Source organism: Meriones unguiculatus, chromosome 5 (genome assembly GCF_030254825.1).
Source record: "Meriones unguiculatus strain TT.TT164.6M chromosome 5, Bangor_MerUng_6.1, whole genome shotgun sequence".
In the NCBI taxonomy this organism is placed as follows: domain Eukaryota; kingdom Metazoa; phylum Chordata; class Mammalia; order Rodentia; family Muridae; genus Meriones; species Meriones unguiculatus.
The window spans coordinates 117,986,731-118,007,796 of NC_083353.1; the positions used below are offsets into that span (position 1 = coordinate 117,986,731).

The 21,066-nt window shown below is 40.0% G+C and overlaps 1 protein-coding gene across 1 annotated transcript; it reads left to right on the plus strand.

The window, feature by feature from the left end:
• Nucleotides 1-766: 766 nt before the first annotated feature.
• LOC132654309 (C-type lectin domain family 2 member D11-like) lies at nucleotides 767-9,144 on the plus strand. The gene is made up of 5 exons (XM_060384274.1): nucleotides 767-942; nucleotides 4,713-4,838; nucleotides 5,774-5,952; nucleotides 6,529-6,635; nucleotides 7,596-9,144. Exons 1-5 carry the CDS (start codon nucleotides 855-857, stop codon nucleotides 7,753-7,755), a joined length of 660 nt encoding a protein of 219 aa, XP_060240257.1. The 5' UTR covers nucleotides 767-854; the 3' UTR covers nucleotides 7,756-9,144.
• The last annotated feature ends 11,922 nt before the right edge of the window (nucleotides 9,145-21,066 follow it).

Below are 21,066 nucleotides of genomic sequence, written 5' to 3' on the forward strand. Positions count from 1 at the left end.
CACACCTTACACCTCAAAACATGCACTGTGTGCTTTTTCCTGTCTTACCTGTTGTACTTAGGTCCTTAGCGAAATGCTGACATGAATTGGAATCCTTCCAATTTATTTATCGCAAATCATAATGCAATCAGACCTCTCATACGAATCTGTTTCTGCCCTCTGTGGAGCACACACTGAGGAATGGAGTAGCTGGTCCCTGGATAGGTCATAGCTCTGTAGCTGTGTGTTGCCTTTATCTGCATTTCAGCAGATCCCTGAAATATAAGTATTGAATATTATTCAAATAGCCAAATCTAGATAATCTATAAGTAAAATTGTTCTAAAATTAGCACACATGTGTTGAGTGTGGTGGCTTGAATTTGTAATACAAGGACTTATGAGACAGAGTCAAGCGTATATCTGTGAGTCTGAGTCCATCCTGGTCTACACAGTGATAACTGAAGCTAGCCAGAGCTATAGAGTGAGACCCTGTTGTAAAATAAATACTTCCTCCAATTAATAACATCAACTTTCATCAAAGCAGTATTTTTCTTAAAGAATCAGTGATAAGTATGGAACATTTTCAAATTCTAAAGCATTCATCAGTTTCATATATTGTGTTTAAAGTTCACTTCATTTCTTGACATAACCTCCTACTTTGTAATTCTGTTTCTCATCGAAACAGAAAGCTATGTGCTGAGAGGTGATTTGCTAAGGACTGATAAGGAGTGAATGAGGAATTACCTGACTGGGCTGGGTTGGTAAAGTGCCTAGTAGGAAGTACATACAGAACACAAGGCTCTTTCTCCCTCTCCAGGCTTTCAAGTTTCAAACATCCTCCTGAATTCAGTGAGTGGCTTCCTCTCAGCTCACAGATGGGTGCTGCAAAGACTGAAGAGGCATCCAAGGGCATGCTGAAGACAGAGCCCGCTACTCCAGACTGCCTGCAGGAGGTAGAAATGGGTAAGTATTTCAAAGCAATATGAACCAAACTAAAATAATAGATGGGAGATTCACCAGGAAAACATAGGAGCTGACCCTCTCGCCTGTTAGGCTGTCATGGTGGGTCTCCTTAGAAGTGGACATGAATGAAGGCCTCTGTTCTAGTTTCTCTATAGTAGTAAATGTTCAAGTGTTTCTGGGCTGGAGAAAACCAATAAATTTTTTATAAGAGCCTGAGCCACAGCACAGCTTTGTTTTTGGTGTGGTTGATTGGTTTTGGCTTTGTTTTGTTTTGTTTTTCATTTTTTTTATTGTTTTTTTTTTTTTTTTTTTTTTTTTTTTTGTGTGTGTGTGTGTGTGTGTGTGTGTGTTTAGCTTGCTACTTCACTCTACTGAATTAAGTTGCTACAGAATATGCTTCTTATGTCCCAGAGTGAAGGAAACTCTTAACAGCACAGCTTGCTATGTGCACAGCTGAGGATGCCATCTGTGGTGCTGGGACTCATAGTTCTCAGATCCACTGTGATTCAAAAGAAAGGAGGGAGGTGAGGTGCCTTGGGGGCTGGCTGAACCCCCTCCCCCAATCAGGGAACCCTTTGGCATATCTATGTTGTGGTAAAGTATTGAAACAAAGAATCCTGTTGAATTTATGTTTTAGTCGTCAGAAAGAAACTGTCTTCTGTATTTGAAAACTGTCTGCTTTGTTCTTTTATTTTTATTTTCTTTACTTTCTTCCATTACTTTAATTTTTCTTTACTTCCTTGTTTGGTTTATTGAAAGAATATTGGCTTTCCTTAAATACAGTGTTCATACTTAACAACAACAAGAAAAAAAAACAAAACAAAAAACAAGGTAGAGAGGAATGTAGATGTTTTTCAGCTCAGGCAATTGTTCTCATAACTGAAACCACTTTTATTTGCTGCACAGATACGCATACAAACCCTACATTTCTGTGAGAGAAGTTAGCCTGAGGTGAGAACTTATCATTCTGATTTTGTATATGTGTGAGATTTTCCATAATACACATTTGAGGTATAAATTAGAGAAGAAAAAAAAAAAGCTGAAGAAGGGAAAGGAAGCAATAGAGGTCACATATGCAATTCAATACATAGACAGACACACAGAAGGATAGATAGATAGATAGATAGATAGATAGATAGATAGATAGATAGATAAAATAACTTTCTGAAGTGAAACACCCACATGGGCTATTTTTTGGGGGAATATTTAAAGGAAAATTTGCATGTTACTTAACTAAAAAAGAAAGCCATGGACCTTGATTACTGAATCCAGAGGACATTTTTGTTTAAAGTACAACTATAAAGAGAGTGTTCAGAATTTTCTGTGGAACCAAAGTCCAAAAGATATGTCATATTTATTACCAACACACCCAAAATATAAATTGGATTTAGTATAATGAACACTCTCTTGTTTTTTTTTTTTTCTTTTCTTTCTCTCTGTTTCTCAAGAAATTGTACTAAAATATACTGATAGTTTTAAAACCCCATGATAGGAAGTTTTAAAACCCCATGATAGGAACTAAAGAAATGGCTCAGAGGTTAAGAGCACTTGCTGCTCTTCCAGACTCTGATTGTGAACATATTTCATTACATGTTTAATGTGTGTTTGGCAGTGCTGTGAGTGCTGCAGTTCTTATACATTAGTTTGCTTTTGACAATTGCTAGTGTATAAAAGTAAGTTATTTTGTGAGTTGACATGTTTTCCTGCAGCACTGTAATATCATTCATCATTTTAGAGCTGTTTTAATACTCTTTTTAATAGAAATTTATATGTAGATATATCCATTCACTCCTTTATCTCTATGAGGCTTGACTGTTATTTGTTATTCTTGCCCTATGGTGCTGGATAGGACCTTTAGAGTCACACTAGAACTGTGAGCAGACAACTTGACCTTGTTCTGTGTTACTGGGGAAAACATTCATGCTGGCTGTAGTGGGATTTTTCTGTTGGTGTATCATAGACACATGTCTTAATTAGGATTTCTATCACTGGGAGAAAACACTATGACACAAGTAAATTGGGGACGAAATGATTTATTTGACTTTTACTTCCATATCCCTGTTTATGGCTGAAGGAAGTCAGGGCAGGAACTCAAACAGGAAAAGCTGGAGGCAGGACCTGATATAGGCTATGGAGGGGTGCTGCTTACTTGTGGCTTGGTCAGCCTGCATTCCTATAGAACCCAAGACCACCAGCTCAGGGATAACACCACCCACGATGGGCTGGGCCCTTCCACATCAGTCACTAATTAGGAAAATTTCCTAATTCAATAATTAGGAAAGCAGAAAAGGTTCTTTCCTAATTACTGAATTAAAAAAGAAAAGGTTGATAGGAGCTTCACAAGAAGACCAACAGAGCCAACTAACCAGGGCCAAGAGGGGCCTGTTGAGACTGAAGCACCAACCAAGGACCTTGCATGGACTGGATCTAGGCCCCCTGCAAAGATGTAAATATGAGCAGTTCAGGTCTTATGTAGTTCCCCTTATTAGGGGAGAAGGGGCTCTCTCTGACATGGACTCTCTTTTTAATTACTTCCCACATGGGGGAGGGACACACTCAGTTATGGTATGACTTCATGACCTGGGGTGGATGGAAAGGGCGGCTCCCCTTTGCTGAGGAATAGGGGAGGGAGATGGGGAAGACAAAGGGCTTTTGTAATTGGTAGGTAAGGAGGGATGAGGCTAAGACCAGAATGTAAAAGAAGGAAGGAAGGAAGGAAGGAATGAAGGAAGGAAGGAAGGAAAGAAGGAAGGAAAGACAGAAAGAAAGAAATCTCAAGAAACACACACATTAAAAACACAAAGTCAGAAACCACACGGGTTCTCTGTGTAACAGAGCCCATGCATCCTGGACTCACTTTGTAGACCAGGCTGTCCTTGAACTCACAGAGATTCCTTTGCCTCTGCCTCTGCAGTGCTGAGAATAAAGGCTTCTGTCACCACACAAACAGTAGATGTTTTCTTAATTGAGGTCCCTTGGCTCAGATGACTTTAGTTTTTGTCAAGTTGACATATAACTGCTCAGCACAAAACCTTTTTTTAGGTTAAGGAAGTTCCTTTAATTCCTATCAAAGGAACTTTGAATTTACATTGCATTTTGCACATGCTTTTGCTGATTTTATTGAAATGCTGTTTTTAATTTTCTTATTCTGTTAATATGATGAATTCCATGTACTTTGTTCATTAGAGTTAGTTGATTGGTTGGTCACCTAAGAGTTAGTTGGTTGTTCAGTTAGTTATTCAGTCAGTTTGTTGTTAGTTAGGTAGATACATAGACAGATTGAAAGAATGGAGTCTAACTTAGTTCATCTCAGCCTCTTACTCAATTTTCGCCAAAATTGGTTTTGAACTCCTGACTCTCCTACCTCTACTCCCCATGCACTGGAACCACAATCCTGTGCCACCACACCTGGCATGTTGCTTTTATACTTTTATTGTTATTATGCTCCCCTAGGTCCTAACCAGGTCTGTTCTTACAGAACTAAATCTGTAAGTAACCTTATTGTCATCTCTTTTCATCCTGAGCTTCACTCGTTCTGTTTCTTGCTCTTTGACGGGCCCTTAGTTCAATAACTGGAAGACTCTGTGGCAAAAATTCTGTTTCCCTTTCCTCTAGTCTTCTGGGAGTCAAAGACACCATTTATGGACCGAGAACTTTGGTGAGGGAGTTTGCACTAGGGGAGTGAAACCCAAATCTACAGTGATTGTGGGTAAATTTATCTTTTTTATTAAAGGTTCCGGAGATTCATGTTCTCATGTTTATATTTTCAGGTAAAAAGCTCCAAAGAAAATGTCTCAGAATCGTCTCCCCCGAGTCTCCTGCTAAGCTTTACTGCTGCTATGCAGTGATCACAGTCCTCACTGTAGCAGTAATTGTGCTTTCTGTTGCTTTGGCAGGTAAGTGACTTATTCTCCAAATTCTGTAACATGCTGTCCACATTGACATTGTCAGTAAATACTTACTGACCACTGTGAGCAGGCACTGTGGGAAGGGCTTGAGAAAACACACTGGAACTTCCTGTTCTCTGGGAACTCAGGCTCCAGCAGGAAGCTGAAGTGAAGGAACAGCACAGGCTGTGGTGTGCACAGGAGACCAGGCTCAGCATCCCTGGGAACATGATATCATCAAGCTCTAGACAGAGATGCAGGAGACATATGTCCACCCAGGGTAACTGTCCAAGGCAGAGAACAAGGAGAGCAATACCCAAAGGAGGAACCTCAAGGAAGTGTGAGGTCAGAGAGGAGTAATATGGCCAAGAACACACTGTGGCTCTCCCCATTACCCATGGTTTTAGTGACCACGTTCAGTAGTGTTTTTAGCATATTAAATGGATAGTTCCTGAAGTAATCAGTTTTTAGGATTTTAGTGCCACATTGTTCAGAATAGTGTGATAAAATCTCACACTGTCCTCTTAGGCACGTGAACCATCCTTTAGAGCAACATGTCCACACTGTGTATGCTACCTTCCCAACAGTTCTCGCTGCTACTCAATCATCAGGCCGACTGTCAAAGTAGGTGTCCATACAGAATGCTTGTTGCTGTAGCAACCCCCACTGTAGGAAACAATCATCCAAAGCACAAAAGTGATGATGTTATAGAAATCAATGCACTTCCAGGGAGCCCTGCTGTCAGTGAGCACCTGAGAGGAAATGGGACTCAGACCCAGGGTGGGAGACCTTTAGATAAAGGCCTATTGTGCTCAGGACAGGACTCCTATGGATGAACTGGGGAAGTTACAATCAAATTCACACTTCACAGCTGAGCTCAGCAGGGAATGCCAAAAAGAGACAAGACAAGCTTGTTATAATTCATTGTGTTGTCTGAATTTTAGTAAGAAAGAATGAACAGACACCAGTGAAAAACTTCTATGGTGCTTGCCCAGGACACTGGATTGGATTTGGAAATAAATGTTTTCATTTTTCTGAATCCACAAGTAACTGGACCTTCAGCCAGGCCTCCTGCATGGCACAAGAGGCCCAACTTGCTCGATTTGACAACCTGGAGGAGCTGGTAATGATCAGGGATTGGGTTGTTTCTTTGTTCTGTTGACTATATATTGCCTAGAGATAGGGAGGGTAAAGGTGAAGTATGAGGAAGTTTCTCACCTCAATCAGGTGGAGACATGGGGAACATATGAGTGTGTGCTGTTTGTGAGGGTCATGCACATCTAGATAAAGCTTTGAGACACTGAAGAAACATTACTGCATGTCGTGCTCACAGTCAGTCTGAAAGGTCAGAGGTGCCATTTTACCCAGGTACCTGGTGGTCATGAGCGTTTTTCTCCAAGCTGGCACATGTTGTATACTGAAGGTGACAACTCTTAAGAACAGCAAGGGGTGGCTTAGCCAGGAACTATGCCAGCCACAGTGGGTGTGTCATTAAATTTGGTATTTTAATCCAAATGAGGTACTTTAGAATTACAGATGTCAACTGAGTGCACTGAGAGCTGGAGGCTGTTACACCTACGAACTCTGTGACCCTCAGTTACACCCTCTGACATCTCTAGAGGAAGCTGTGGAGTGGAGAGTCTCAAGCATCATCTGAAACAGAGAGACACATGTATTTGCTTTCTGTGTTTCATGACAGGGTTTCCTAAGAAGATACAAGGGGACTTTTGACTACTGGATCGGCCTGCACAGAGAGTCACCACAACTCCCTTGGAGATGGACAGACAACACTGAGTATAACAGCACGTATGTTTGCAGATGCTTTTCCTTGTACTGTGTTCATATGCTGTGATTGCGTGTGAGTTGTGGCTCTGAGAGTTAAATGGCTGCTTAACGTGAGGCCAGCTGTACTGGAGAGGAAGAATAATAAACTCTTGGGTTGGAGGTGTGCCTGGGAGGGAGGGTGTGTGCTACACACAGGAGTCAATCCCCAGCCAACTCCACATCCCCACAAACTTAAATCTTTTGGAGGTTCTCCCATGTATTATTGGCCATCATTTCCAAAACCCTTACTTAGTGTGATTTTACTCAAATGATGATGGCATCTGGGGGAGGTATTGTCTGCTCCTTTACCAACTTAAAACTTTGTGTTGATAAATGCCCTGTGTGGGATGTAGGGAGAACCTCAGATGGGCAGTGAGGGCTCTGAAACCCTAGAAAGACACTACAGAACTGCTAGCCAAGACTCATCAGTCATTGTACAGCCATACCTGTTCACAAAAGCAGAGACTTCAAGGGCACTGGAAAACCACCCCTAAAGTCTTGTTATCTGTCGACATCCAAGATATTTCTTGGATTTGAACACAGCTATTTTACTAGAATGGTAAATCACAGCCCGGTCAAGTCTATCATTAAAGCCTTTTCAGCAATTTAATAAATGGGTTTTCAGCTACATAAAATGCTTCAAAATAGAACTGAAAATCCCCCTCTGTGAGCCCACCCATGCCTGCACTTCATTTGAACATGTCAGCAAGCCCCAGTCGACTGCTTTGTACACATGTTACACATCACAAAAAAATGACAGAGATGTGGTATTCATAAATAACTCTGAAAGTGTTAAAGCTGCTAGGTGCAAAACCGGTACAGGACTGTCTTTATTTGACTATATTCATGTTACAAATAAGCAGTGAACATGGGTGAGATTTTGTTGCAGTAGTGAATGCAGTTCTGGGCTCTGCAGACTGACTGCTTTAGGTTTCTTTTCAGGTTTCCCATCCGGGGAAAGGAAAACCATGCCTACCTGAACAACAACGGGATCAGCAGTGCCAGGGTCTATGCAGATCGAAGATGGATCTGTACCAAACCCAACAGCTATATGCAAAATTCTTTTTCTCCTTTTTCAGCCTTTGCAAAGAGATGCTTTTAGCCTGTTATCTACAGTTGCTACTCTTTCCCACATCTTTCCACATCGCTATTAAAGGAACTAAGAATATTTCTTGACATCCCAAATGAAAACCATCTTGAAGAAGTGTACATACAGGGGATAAGAAGAACATAGAAGAACATATGAGTCTAACTTAGATGTCGGCACTCAGACCTTAAGCGTAAAGTACAATTAATGTTAGTGAACCCCACTTTCATTTTGTGCAGAGAAGTCCTTCTTTTGAGTCTATGAGACCACAAAAATGAGTTCCCAAAAGTGTGTGTGGTTATATAGTGACATACCTGTGATGCCAGCTACTTAAGGGTTGAAACAGGAGAACCACAGGTTCACAGTAGGAAGTGAAGTATGGGAATGCTTTAATAATGACAGGGAAGAGAAGAATCTGTAGCATCTGATAATTTGGCGAAACACATTATACGTTCTTTTCAAAATTTATGCCAATACCCAGAATTTAAAAAGTATTTAAAACTAAAATTTATTTTACACTCTTTAAAACATAAGTGACACTGTCAAAATCTCTCTCTAGGTTTTTTTTTTTTTTCAATGCAGTTTATTCAGGAACCTTGAACAATCATCTGACCCTGGGGAAAGCCAGCCCACAGCTTAAATAGCCTCTGGGTAGCCAACTCCAGCATGCCACGTGGGCAATGTAGATAGGTCCACATACATGGAAGCAAGCCAGATCCTCGGCCTTAGCCAAATGTGGAGTTGTTCATGACAGAGAGCACTCACCATCAGGAAGGTGGAAGGTGGAAACCAGCTCCATCTTTAAGGCACAGCATTACGCAGCTCTCTACAGTTCCCCCTTTTTGTTTTAGACGTATCAGGCAAGAGTATCTCTCTAGGTTTTAATATCCTTATTTCCAGTTTTATATTTCTAAATATAATTATATAATTATACTGTTCAAGTATAATCCATTTTATAAACAAATGCCATTTTAATTTTACCACTTTATTGGATTCATTTCACATCACATAGGAGTTAAACTCCTTAAGCATTCAATACTTAGTTTTGCACTAATGTGCATATTATTGGGTCCTAAAAAGAAAGTATTTGAAATCTTTATAGAGTTAACTACACTGTACTGATGAGTCCCAAAAAGGATGAAATAACAGGCTACAAAGCATCTCCTGATCTTTTCATCTCTTTCTCTCTCTTTTGTTCTATAACAGCTTGATTTGCTGGGGAATTGGGGGGGGTATGATATCTATACTTGGCCTCCTGGTCCTTGAGAAAAAAGGCATGAGAGGGGCAAGGGGAGGGAAGGGGAGAGGGAAGATGGATGAGCGAGAATGGGACTGGGAGGAGAGGAGGGAGGGGAAGCTGTGATTGGCATATAAAGTAAATAAACAAAACAAAAAAGACTAAAAGACTATGTTTTTATCTACTTGATGTGTGTTTATTGTTTGTATAAGTGTGTGTGTGTGTGTGTGTGTGTGTGTTTGTGTGTGTGTGTATGCAACCAGAGTTACAGACATGTGTGTGGCCATGTGGCTTCTGGAAATGGAACCTTGGTCTTTTGCAAGAAGTACTCCTAACTACTGAGGCATCTCTCTAGCCTTTTCTTCCTCTGTTTTCTTTTATTGGTAGAGCTGAGCAAGCCTTGGAAAAACAGCATGTATCCATTTCCCTGAAAATTTCATGATTTCCTTGTTTTTTATAGTGGAGTAGCATTCCATTGTGTAAATGTGCCTCAATTTCTGTATCCGTTCCTCCATTGAGAGACATCTAGGCTGTTTCCAGATTCTGGCTATTACAAATAAAGGTGTTATGAACATAGCTGAGCAAATGTCCTTGTTGAATGGTGTAGCATCTTTTGGGTATATGCCCAAGAGTAGTATAGCTGGATCTTGCGGTAGTGCTATTCCCAATTTTTTGAGAAAGTGCCAGATTGATTTTCAAAGTGTGGTTGTACAAGTTTGCACTTGCACCAGCAATAGAGGAGGGTTCCCCTTTCTCCACATCCTCTCCAGCATGTGTTGTCACTTGAGTTTTTGATCTTAGCCATTCTGATGTTGCCTTGATTTGCATTTCTCTGATGACTAAGGATGTTAGCATTTCTTCAAGTGTTTCTCTGCCATTCAATTTTCCTTTGTTGAGAATTCTGTGCTTAGCTCTGTACCCCATTTTTAAATTGAATTATTTGGCTTGTTGGTATTTAATTTCTTGAGTTCTTTATATACCATGTTGCTTTATTACTACAACTTTGTAATATAACACAAACTAGAATGGTGAAATCTCTAGCAATTTATTTGTTGATCGGGATTCTTTTGCTATCCTTGATATTTTGTATTTACATATGGAATTTAATATTATTTTTTCAGTTTCTATAAAGAACCACATTGGAATAGGTATGAAGAGTGGACATCCTTGTCTTGTTCCTGAGGTTAGTGGAAATGCCTTTGAGTTTTTCTCCGTTTAGGATAATACTGGCTGTGGGCTTCCCAGTCATTGACTTTATTATGCTGGGATAATGTCCCTTGTGCCCATACTTTCTCTAGGACCTTCATTATGAATGGATGTTGAATTTTGTTCAAGGTCTTTTCCACATTTAATGAAATGATTATATAGTTTCCATCTTTTTATCTAATTACATTTATTGATTTATATATGCACCATCCTTGTAAATTTGGAAAGAAGAAAACTTGATCATGGTGGATGACTTTTTGATGTGTTCTTGAACTTAGTTTCCAAGTATTTTATTATTTTATTGAGAACTTTTATGTCCATATTTATTGAAGATATTCACCCACAGTTTTCTTTTCTTTCTCTCCTTTCTCCACATTCTCTCCAGCATGTGTTGTCACTTAAATGCTACTTTCAAAGTACCAATTCTTTGTTTCATTGATTCATTTTATATTTTTCATTTCTATTTTACTGATTTTGGCCATGATTTTGATAATCTCTTCCTATCTCCTTTTGGCGGGGTTTTTGATTATTCTTGTTTTTCTAAAGCCCTCAGGCGCATCATTAAGTTATTAGTTTGAGATTTCTCTAAGTTTTATTTACGCACATAGTGTTGTGAGCTTTCTTTTTATAACTGCCTCATTTCTTTTTCATTTCATTTAATTCTGAGAATTCTTAAACTTCCGTCTTAATGTCTTTCTTCACTCAATTTTTAATCAGTGGTGTGTTATTTAGATTTTATGCGTTTGTGTTCTTTTGTTGTTGATATATAGCTTTAATTCATAGCAGTCAGATCAAATGCAGGATGTAATTTCAGTTTCCTATATTTGCTGAGACTTGCTTTGGGTTCTGTGATTATGAACACTAGTCCAATTCCTTCTGGCCTTCATAGTCTCCACTAAAAACAAATCCGCTGTTATTATGATGAGCCTGCCTTTGTATGTGACTAGATCTTTCTCTCTGACTGTTTTCAATATCCTTGTTTGTTGCTGTTGTTCTGAACACTTAGTGTTTTGATATGATGAGAGGAGTTTCTTCTCTAGTCTGCTCTGTTTGGTGTTCTGTATTCTGTCAGATCTTGGTAGGCAACTCTTACCTCAGATTAAGAAAGTTTCTTCTGTGATTTTGTTGCAAAATATGTTTTTCACCATTGTCCTGGGCCTCTTCTTCTGTGTCTACTTTTTGTAGGTTTAGTCTTTGTAAAGCGTCCTAGTTCCTGCATGTTTGGTTCTTGGTATTATTTGGATTAGATATTTTCTTTCACTGAGTGATCTAAGTCCTCTACCTTGTCTCTAAGACATCATATTTTCTCCTTCACATGATCTAATCTATTGGTGATATTGTGTAGAGGGATTTTAGTCCATCAACAGGGCTACTCTGTCTGAAATACAGATGTGCCCTTAGCACACAACTTTAATCTCTCTGGCTGGAATACTGACTAAGTACTCACCTTTAATCCCAACAATGATGGTAAAGTTGGTTTGTAGGAGGAAGCACTCATATTTGAAAGTGATGTCTAATTGAGTGGCAGACAAAGTGACGAATCATAGAAAGATTTGACAGAATAAAATATGCTGATTGCTCACAAGAACAGAGAGGAAAGGGAACGTACTTAAGGGAGCATCAGAGAAGAAGAGAGAGAGAGAGAGAGAGAGGGGAGAGTTTTAGTGGGAGGGTTTTACACAGAGAGAGAGAGGTTGAATAGAGAACAAGCTATACACAGGTGAAGACGAACAAGCCAGAGAATGAGAAGGAGCCAGAAGAAGCCAAAGAATGAGAAGGAGTCAGAAGATTAGAATATATTGCCAAAATTAGTCTGAGGTCAAGCAGAGCAATTCAGTAAGAATCAGACAGAGAAGCCAGTTTGAACCAATCAGCTTGGAGAGAAGTTTGAGCCATAACAGCTGAATTCAACAAGCCATTCAGAATTCAGAAAGGGCTAGAAAGAGCAGTAAGTCTCACAGGGTGAAAACACCCTAAGCCTAGATGAGATTGTTTGGAGGCTACAAACGTCCAGGACTAGGCTTATGTTAGCAGTAAGACAGAGAGGACAATTACAACAGGTGAATAAAAGTTACTTCTACAACATTGTTTCCTGATTTCTTATTGAATTTCTGAATTTGTTTTTTGTTTTTTACTTTAAATCTTATTTCATTCTTGCCTGTCTTCAGAGGTTTTATGAAATTTTATTTTGGTTTCTTGACTTGTTTTTCTAATTTCATTTAACTGTGTCCTTGTAGTGTTCATTCTGGCACTTATTTACATCTTCAGAATTTTTTGGTTATTTTCAACATTGCTATTTTGAATTCATTGTCTTCTATCATCTGGTTGTTTTTCTTAGGGGGCTTTACTATGGACATACAAATTGTTTTGTGGGGACTTAGTATTTGGTTATTCATGTTTGTAGATTTGTAATGGGACCTGAGCCATTGCAGTCAGGTGATGAGTACAATTTACTGGTATGGGCATCTTGTCTCTACTTGCTGAGCAGGTATTTGAAACTCCCTGTTAGCTATTTCAAAATTATCATGTGGTAGGCAAGCTATGTGGAGCTTAGAGCTCCGTCTTTGGGCAATTCAGTATTGATGTTTGAAGTGAGTATCAGAAGTAATTCTGGTTTGGCTCAAGTTAAGTGAGGATTCTCAGCTCAGGAGCTGACCTTCTGTAGTGTGAGAAGATTTTCACAGTCAGTCATCAGGGGTTTGAGGGAGATTCTCAGAACTTTGCCTTGGGCAAAGCTGCTGATGAAACCTGGGATCTTTAACTCTGGGATCTTTAACTCAAGAGGAGAGTTAGGGTGCTAATGGCAAAAGACAGGTATGAGATATGTGGTCCTCAGGCAAGTTGCAGGGGTAGGTGGAGTAGTTGGTGTGAGTCTAGTATCCTTACCTGGTAAAGGGAGGTCCTCAGGTCATGGAGATGGAATAATGGGAGCCAGAAACTATAAAGTCTTCAGTCAAAATCAATAACATAGAAGAACAACATACGGTTTTAAGCCAACTAGCCATAAACTGCCAAGAATACATATAAGTTTAAAAATGCATATCGGAAAAATATATTCCAACTGTTGAGTCATGTCTTGATTGTTAATTGACACTCCCCACAAACACACACCACTAGTTGCTAGGAAGAAGACCAAGCACTAACAACATAGAGAAGGTTGGCAGGGTGAGTTCAGTGTTTGTCCAGAAAAGATATATGTGCAGTGTGGGTGGATGGGGTTGGTGGGGGTTTATGTTCCCCATCTGGAGATATTCAAGTGCACTGAGCCAGGGCTGATAAGGGTAGTGTTGAGAGTTGGGCATCTTTACCTGAGTAGGGAGTGCTGAAAGGGGCACAAGAAGGCAGGTGCCAGATATGTTTTCAGATCTCCTAAGAGTAATCAGGGTTCAGAGTCAAAATGCAATGGAGAGTTAAGCAACATTAGCAGCTGCAGTTCTGAAGGCTAAGCTTCAGTGTAGATGTTGAAGAGAAGTGATAGGATCAGCTATTGGAAGAGTTGCTCAATAGACTGAAAGTTTGGTCTTTTTATCTCTGGTCTTTGTTTATCTTATCTCTGTTCCTTTCATCTCTTTATGTTGGATTGTATTCCACTTTTCACTTTTTTCATTCTGGCACTTATTTACATCTTCAGAATTCTTTGGTTATTTTCAACATTGCTATTTTGAATTCATTGTCTTCTATCATCTGGTTGTTTTTCTTAGGGGGCTTTACTATGGACATACAAATTGTTTTGTGGGGACTTAGTATTTGGTTATTCATGTTTGTGGATTTGTAATGGGACCTGAGCTATTGCAGTCAGGTGATGAGTACAATTTACTGGTATGGGCATCTTGTCTCTACTTGCTGAGCAGGTATATGAATCTTTCAATATTCCACTTTCTTATCTTAATTCCTGTTAAGCTCTATGCAAAGGGGAGATTGCAACAACTTTTCCTTCTCTATGTTGTTAGTGCTTGGTCTTCTCCCTAGCAACTAGTGGTGTGTGTGTGGGGGGAGTGTCAATTAACAATCAAGACATGACTCAACAGTTGGAATATATTTTTCCGATATGCATTTTTAAACTTATATGTATTCTTGGCAGTTTATGGCTAGTTGGCTTAAAACCGTATGTTGTTCTTCTATGTTATTGATTTTGACTGAAGACTTTATAGTTTCTGGCTCCCATTATTCCAGAGGCAGAATCAACTGGACTCTGTGAGTTTGAGGCCAGACTGGTCTGCATAGCGAGTTTCATGTTGGCTGGGACTTCACAGAGATTCTGTTACTACAAAAAGGACAAAGTTTCTTGCTTTTTGTTGGGGGTGGGGTAATTCAACAGTGATATTCTTTCAAAATACCCAGAAGCATTGAGATGAAGAGTATCTACCCTTGAGATGAAGGTAGTGTAGAAGGGGAATGAGAGTGAAGTATTATGACCCACATGAGTGAACATGCCATGATGGAGCCCATTCCTTTGTATGTAGCTCTACAAAACAGTAATTCAGAAATTAAAAAAAGAATAAGAATATCTACCAATGGAAAATGAGGCAAAGAGGATGTAGGGCCCTTTTTAAACATTTCTTGTGACTGTGAAACCTCAGACAATCCAAAGTAAACCTAGTTAAGATAAAAGTTATGTTAGTTAAAGCAAAAATACTTTTTTGTCTTATGCACTGTTAAGACCTGGTATAAAATTTAAAGGATCATGTACAAATAAATCAGTGGAGTGCCTTTTCAGCATTAATAATTTCAAAGTATTGATGGTAGGGTATGAAGCCTCCTTCAGGGACCTTTTAGCATGGGGAGTGCATACTGTTGTCCAAAATAGTTGACTTTGCATGAAGAAAAAAATATGTATGTATATATGACCCATTAATAATCCACCACTGGAGGCTGGAGAGTTTGTTCATGACATGAGAGTTCCTCTGGCTCCTGAAGACTACTTGGGTTCAGTTCCCAGCATTTAAATGGTGGCTTACAACTGGTTGTTAGCCCAATTTCAGGAAGTATGATACCCTCTTTGACCTCTGTGCGTGCCAGGAATACAGGTCGTACACAGACATGCATGGAAACAAAACACCCATTCACAGAAAAAAGCAAACAAAATAAAACAAATAAACAAAAACAGAACAACCCACCATTGGCTGGTAAGTCTCACTGTATTTGTTTCTGTAGACGGGAATTTTCTTAGTATAAAGTTAATTTGGAATTTTTACCTGAGCTGTGGATTTTTGTTTCTCAGGACAAGCCTGTTTAGGAAAGTACCTAATATGTTATCCAAATAGACTTTGAGACTGAGCAATCTTAACTAGTATTTTATAATAGTGACAACAAACTAGTAGTGCTATGGTCAAAAGGGTTGTGCCCTCTCTTCATGTATTCAGACATTCAAGGTCCTGGCATCAAGAGTATGAGCAGGTCAGAAGGAAGAGCCACTATAAGTGGAATTAGTGCCCCTAGGAAAGTGCACAAAAGAATTTATCTTGTGTGTGGAGAGGAGGGCAGTGGGGGGCGGGACCTGAAAGATGGCTCAGCTGTTAAGAGTACTGTCTCCTCTTCCAGAGGTCCTGAGTTCAATTTGCAGCAACTACATGGTGACTCACAACCATCAATACTGGTATCTAATGCCCTTTTGTGGCATGCAGGTGTACAAGCAATTTGAGCATTCATATACATAAAGTAAATAAATCTTAAAAAAAAAGAAAAAGAATTCCTTTTGTCATTCTACCAAGTGAAAACACAAGTAGAGACATCATAAGTGAAATGAAATCACGTTTGCCCCCTCAATTATCTTGGAAAGTCTGTTTATTTTTTTGTTGTTTTTTTATTACATTTTTATTTTTTATATTAATTACAGTTTACTTAATTTGTATCCCAGCTGTAGCTTCCTCCCTCATTCCCTCCCGGTCCCAGCCTCCCTCCCTCATCTCCTCCCTGACCCTCTCTAAGTCTGCTGATTGGGGAGATCCTTCTTCCCTTCCATCAGAGCCTACAAATGGGATAGACATTGGAAGTAGGAGAAAACAAGAAACAGGACAGGAGCCTACCATAGAGGGCCTCTGAAAGACTCTACCTGGCAGTTTATCAAAGCAGATGTTGAGACCCATAACCAAACTTTGGGCAGAGTGCAGAGAATCATAGGAAAGAAGGGGGAGTTAGTAAGAACTGGAGAGGACAGGAGCTCCACAAGGACCAAATATATCTGGGCACAGGGGTCTTATCTGAGACTGATTCTCCAACCAAGGACCATGCATGTGTATAACCTAGAATGCCTGTAACAAGGTAACCCATGGCAGTTCAGTATCCAAGTGGATTCCCTAATTATGGGAACAGGGACTGTCTCTGACATGAACTCAGTGACTAGCTCTTTGATCTCTCCCCCCAATGGAAGGAGCAGCCTAGCTAGCCTACAGAGGAGGACACTGCAGCCAGTCCTGGTGAGACCTGATAAGCTAGGGACATTCTGTTATCTATTATAAATTTTATGGCAACATAAATATACTAAAACAACTGGTGTAAACGTATCATAATTACATAGCTCTGAGGTTAAATAATTACATTCGGAGGTTCAGAATGGATTGTGTTCGGCCGAAATCAAACTAGGCTCATTTTTCTTTTGGAGGGTTGAGATCAGACCCTGCTCCCTGGCTTCGACAGTCTCTAGACGCTGTCTGTTTACTATGGCAGGGGTCTCTTGCTCCACATTCAGAGAGTTCAGTGCGGCACCTTCAGCTTTCTCTGTGTCAGTGATGCCCCTGTCTTCTCTAATGTGGAGCTCCAGAATTAGGTTATGCTATCTGCTTAACCCAGGAAAAAAAGTCTCCTGTTTGGTTGTTGAAGTCAATCAAGGTTTTTTAACAGTCTTTGATATTAGTCACTGGAGATACTTCTGTGGGGTTGGAATGGCTAATCCATAGAGGCTTTCCTCCCTTTTTTGTATTCAATTTGTAGTCACTAATTTCTGTCTTCTAAAAAGATCTGAAACTGTGGACTGACAGTGGACTAGTGGACTGACTGAAAATGGAGTCAATGCTATACTCTATGTGCATTGTTTTACACACACACACACACACACACACACACACACACACACACACCCAGAGACAGAGAGGGGGGGAGTGGTCCATCTTAATTAAGCCCATACTACACCTGGTGTCTTTAACTTTCATAATTTGATGTGTGACAGTAAACACATTTTTTTCCCCAATAAGTGGAGTACTTTGTGCTATCACCATATTATCGCTTCTCTTTAGCATGAGTGGGCTACAGGTATCCTACTCTTGCGATTTTGGTTCATTACAGAGTGATGAACTTGTTACTAGTAATTACTGGTAACTAGGAATTCACACTCCCCCCCAACATAAACAGGGTGTGACATATATTTCAATAGTTCAGCCAATATGTATACATGTGTACATGTACATACATGTCATATATACAAATGTGGAGATTAAGACCCAAAGATAACATAGTAAAACATTAAAATTGGGAGTCCAGCTAAAGCTTTGGAAAAGTTCCATCTGGCTACTTTTCTGTAGCTTTGGGATCTTAAACACAAGGACACGTGTTGTAAGCAGTGATTCACATTTAATAATAATTATATTTTAGTAACGCTGCTGTTAGTCCTAAGCAGCTGTATACTCAAATCACCACACAAAGACTATCTCTGCAAATGGCTAAACAGCAAGAGTTGCCATCCTGGCTTTTATTAGGTAAATAAGCTTGATCCAGAACTCAGAGTTCTGCCTATTTCTTTTTACTTTGTTATTGGGAAGAAAGGCATGTGCCTTCACCAACTTGTTCAGATATATATATTTATATTTCAAATCAGTATCATTGTAACTCAGCCTTTAAAGAAAAATCAAGCAAAGAGAAAAGAAAATTTTAAGTTTGGGGTCAGTTGTGCCAATTTACGCTGTAACAAACAAAGCCCAATTGGTAATTTTTATTGATGTTTCAGTGAATTGGCGGACCCTTACCAGAAAGAGCTGACAAGTATCTTGCAACCAGAGAGCTTTGGATTTTAGCCATTATTAATCTAATTATTAGGAAGAGTGCCCCCTTTTTCTTGTCTGTAACTTAGTATTCCAATCCTTGTTTTTTTTCCCCCATCTTCTCCTTGAACTTTCTTAAAGAAGGTATGGAGAAGAACCAACACCATTAAACATATTGCAATCAGATCCATGAATATGACAGCCAAAATGAAGCCAAAAGGGATTAAAACACCCTCTGCCATGGCAATTTTTTTTATTTTAGATGCAGTTTAGGCAAACTCTGTCTAGAGGTTTGTCTAACTCCAGTTCCTTTCTTTCCTGCCATGGCTGTGGAGCTGAGCCAGTTGAACCAGCCACAGTATAAAAGAGCCATGCTTGTTTACACCCCAGTTAAACTGCAGCAGCAGCCAGTTTTGTTATGGAAGTCTCAGGTCTGCCCACAGGAGGCTGTCTTTTGCTCCTGGGCAGGTTTAAGAGTCTCTCTTACAGAAACAGTAACTGATCTGGGAGTTTTTAGGTTTTAACTTTGGGTTGTATCACTGGGAGCTTATTTCCCCCACCAAAATATGAGAAAGTATGATTTAAAGGGTGTGGATACTTAGATTAGTTGGGTGGTATTTGTTGTAAGCAGTGATTAATATTTACTATTGGTTTGTCCTTTAGTAATGCTGCTGTCAGTCCTAAGCAGCTATATCCTCAAATCACCACACAGAGACTGGGTTTATGTAGCTCACTTAGAACACAATGCTGGGCAACAGTTACTCCATCCTTAACTTCCAAGCCCTCATAGTTTCCTAACATGTAGATTTCCCACATTATACTTGCTTTTTGTGATATCTTAGTCCATCTCTCCACGTAGTTCAGAGATCTCTCCTCCAGCTCCATCTCTAAGCTCTCCTCTGGCCCCTACCCTCCCACTCATTTCCTGCCCTCTAGCTCCTCCCACTCATTTCCTGCCCTCTAGCTCCTCCCCTCTTTCTTGTCCTTTGGCTCCTCCTAGCTCAACATTGTGTCTAGTTGCTTTATTTGGAAGTTTACACTAAGTTGAGACAGGATGCTTAGAATGAGTATCACAATGCAATATCTGGATTGCAACCAGAGAGTGGGGGGTAGAAATCAGCATTTGAATGAACAAGCATAAGGTGTATACATTTTAAAAGAACATTATACCAAAAGACATGGGTTTTAATAATAATGTAAAGGTAACTTACAGTGTTTATAAGTAGTGTAGGAAACATTGGCAATACAGTGCTAACTCAGGATGATGGCATTCTGGGAAGGAAAAGTTTATTAGGAAGAAATAGGAGCTTTGCATATTGCAAGGATCTGCACTCTAGTGTGGACACTGGGTTTTCCTTTCTAGTTATTAATTATATAGTATACACAGTTTTATTTTCTGAGTATATATTTTCAAACTAGGAAAAGGTAAAAAAAATGCTTCGTGAATTTTACATCACAAACTTCAATTCCACTCATCTCCCCATCTCTTTGTATCCACCTTCCACCCTTGCAATTTCTCCCCTGAAAGAACATAAGATAGACTTAAAATGAAAAAAACAAAAACAAAAAAAAACCAAACAAACAAGTAAAAAACCCCAAATCTTGTTGTGGAAGCTGTAGTGTGTCACAGTGTGTCTCACAGTGCACCCTTTTGTCCACATACATTTACTTGTAAATGTTTACTGTAATGAGTCGTTGGTCTCTTTAGAGACCTCTGGCCTCAGCTACATCATCAACCCTGAATCCTCACAGGGACTCCTCTCAGACGTCCTGTGTTGCCGTGGATCTGAAGCATTGGCCTCTTTATGTGCTCCAGCAGATCATAGATTGGGCAGATATTGGGTGGTCCACTCAAAGCTCTGGCTGTAGGCCTGGGAAGTTGGTAAGCCCAGCAGCTCTCCTGTGTCCAAACCATAAGGATGAGCTCTTCAGGATGGGCCCTTCTAGCTCACCCAATGCAGCAGCCAGCAAGGAGCAGGGACAGGTGTGCTGTCACACCCTTGGGATGGCTGACACACACCCCAGGCACCAAGGTCAGTTCTATTTTGCTGCCTAGAAGAGGTGCACGGCTTGTTTTGCTAGTGTTAAAGCAGGTGAGGAACAGGAATGACTCTCCTGCTCTCCTGACCTCATAACCAGCTCTCCCACCTGCAAGTGGTGGTTGGGCAGGGCGTCTCTCTCTCACCCATGCTAACCCAATGGGTTGGGCCAGCTCTCTTACCCTATGTACTGTGAGACCTCATCATTGTTGCTCAAAGCAATGTCCAGTTTAAAATCTTGACTTACTGTTTCCTAGCATTTTCTAGTTTGTAGTTTAAGACCACTGTTGAATGCAAGTAAAAGAAGCTACAGACACTGAAATGACAAATAAGGGCTCCTGCAGGATAACATGACATATGCCACGTCTAGAGCAGATAACAGGGTACTGTGGCATAAGACCAGTGGTGGCAGGGTGGCTCTGTGACCACCATGACCAGCAGTTTAATGATCTGCAGGGGCAAGAGGGCAGCCTGGTTCAACCTGACTAAGTAGCTTGTGTTGGTTCAATCTTTGGTAGTCTGATCCCCAAGGAGTTGATTTTAGGCATATTAAAGCACAGCACAATTTATTGGAAATTTCTTTGGTAAGTAACTCAATTCTGTGTGCCCAATAAAGCTAAAGAGGACATCAGAACTCTTTGTAAGGAACATGTGACATCTTGCATAAATATGGGTTCTACACATCAACAAACTCATAAGGGTCTGGGAGAGGATTCGGTGTGGCCTTAGCCACACAGAGTGTACACCAGCGTATAAGACTACAGACTCAGCTTTCTGGATGGATAACAGGATATGCACCTCTTCCTTGAAGGAACAACCCTGTGAGTTTAAAAATGCCAAGGTTCCCCTACTGCTTATCTGTGAGCACAAA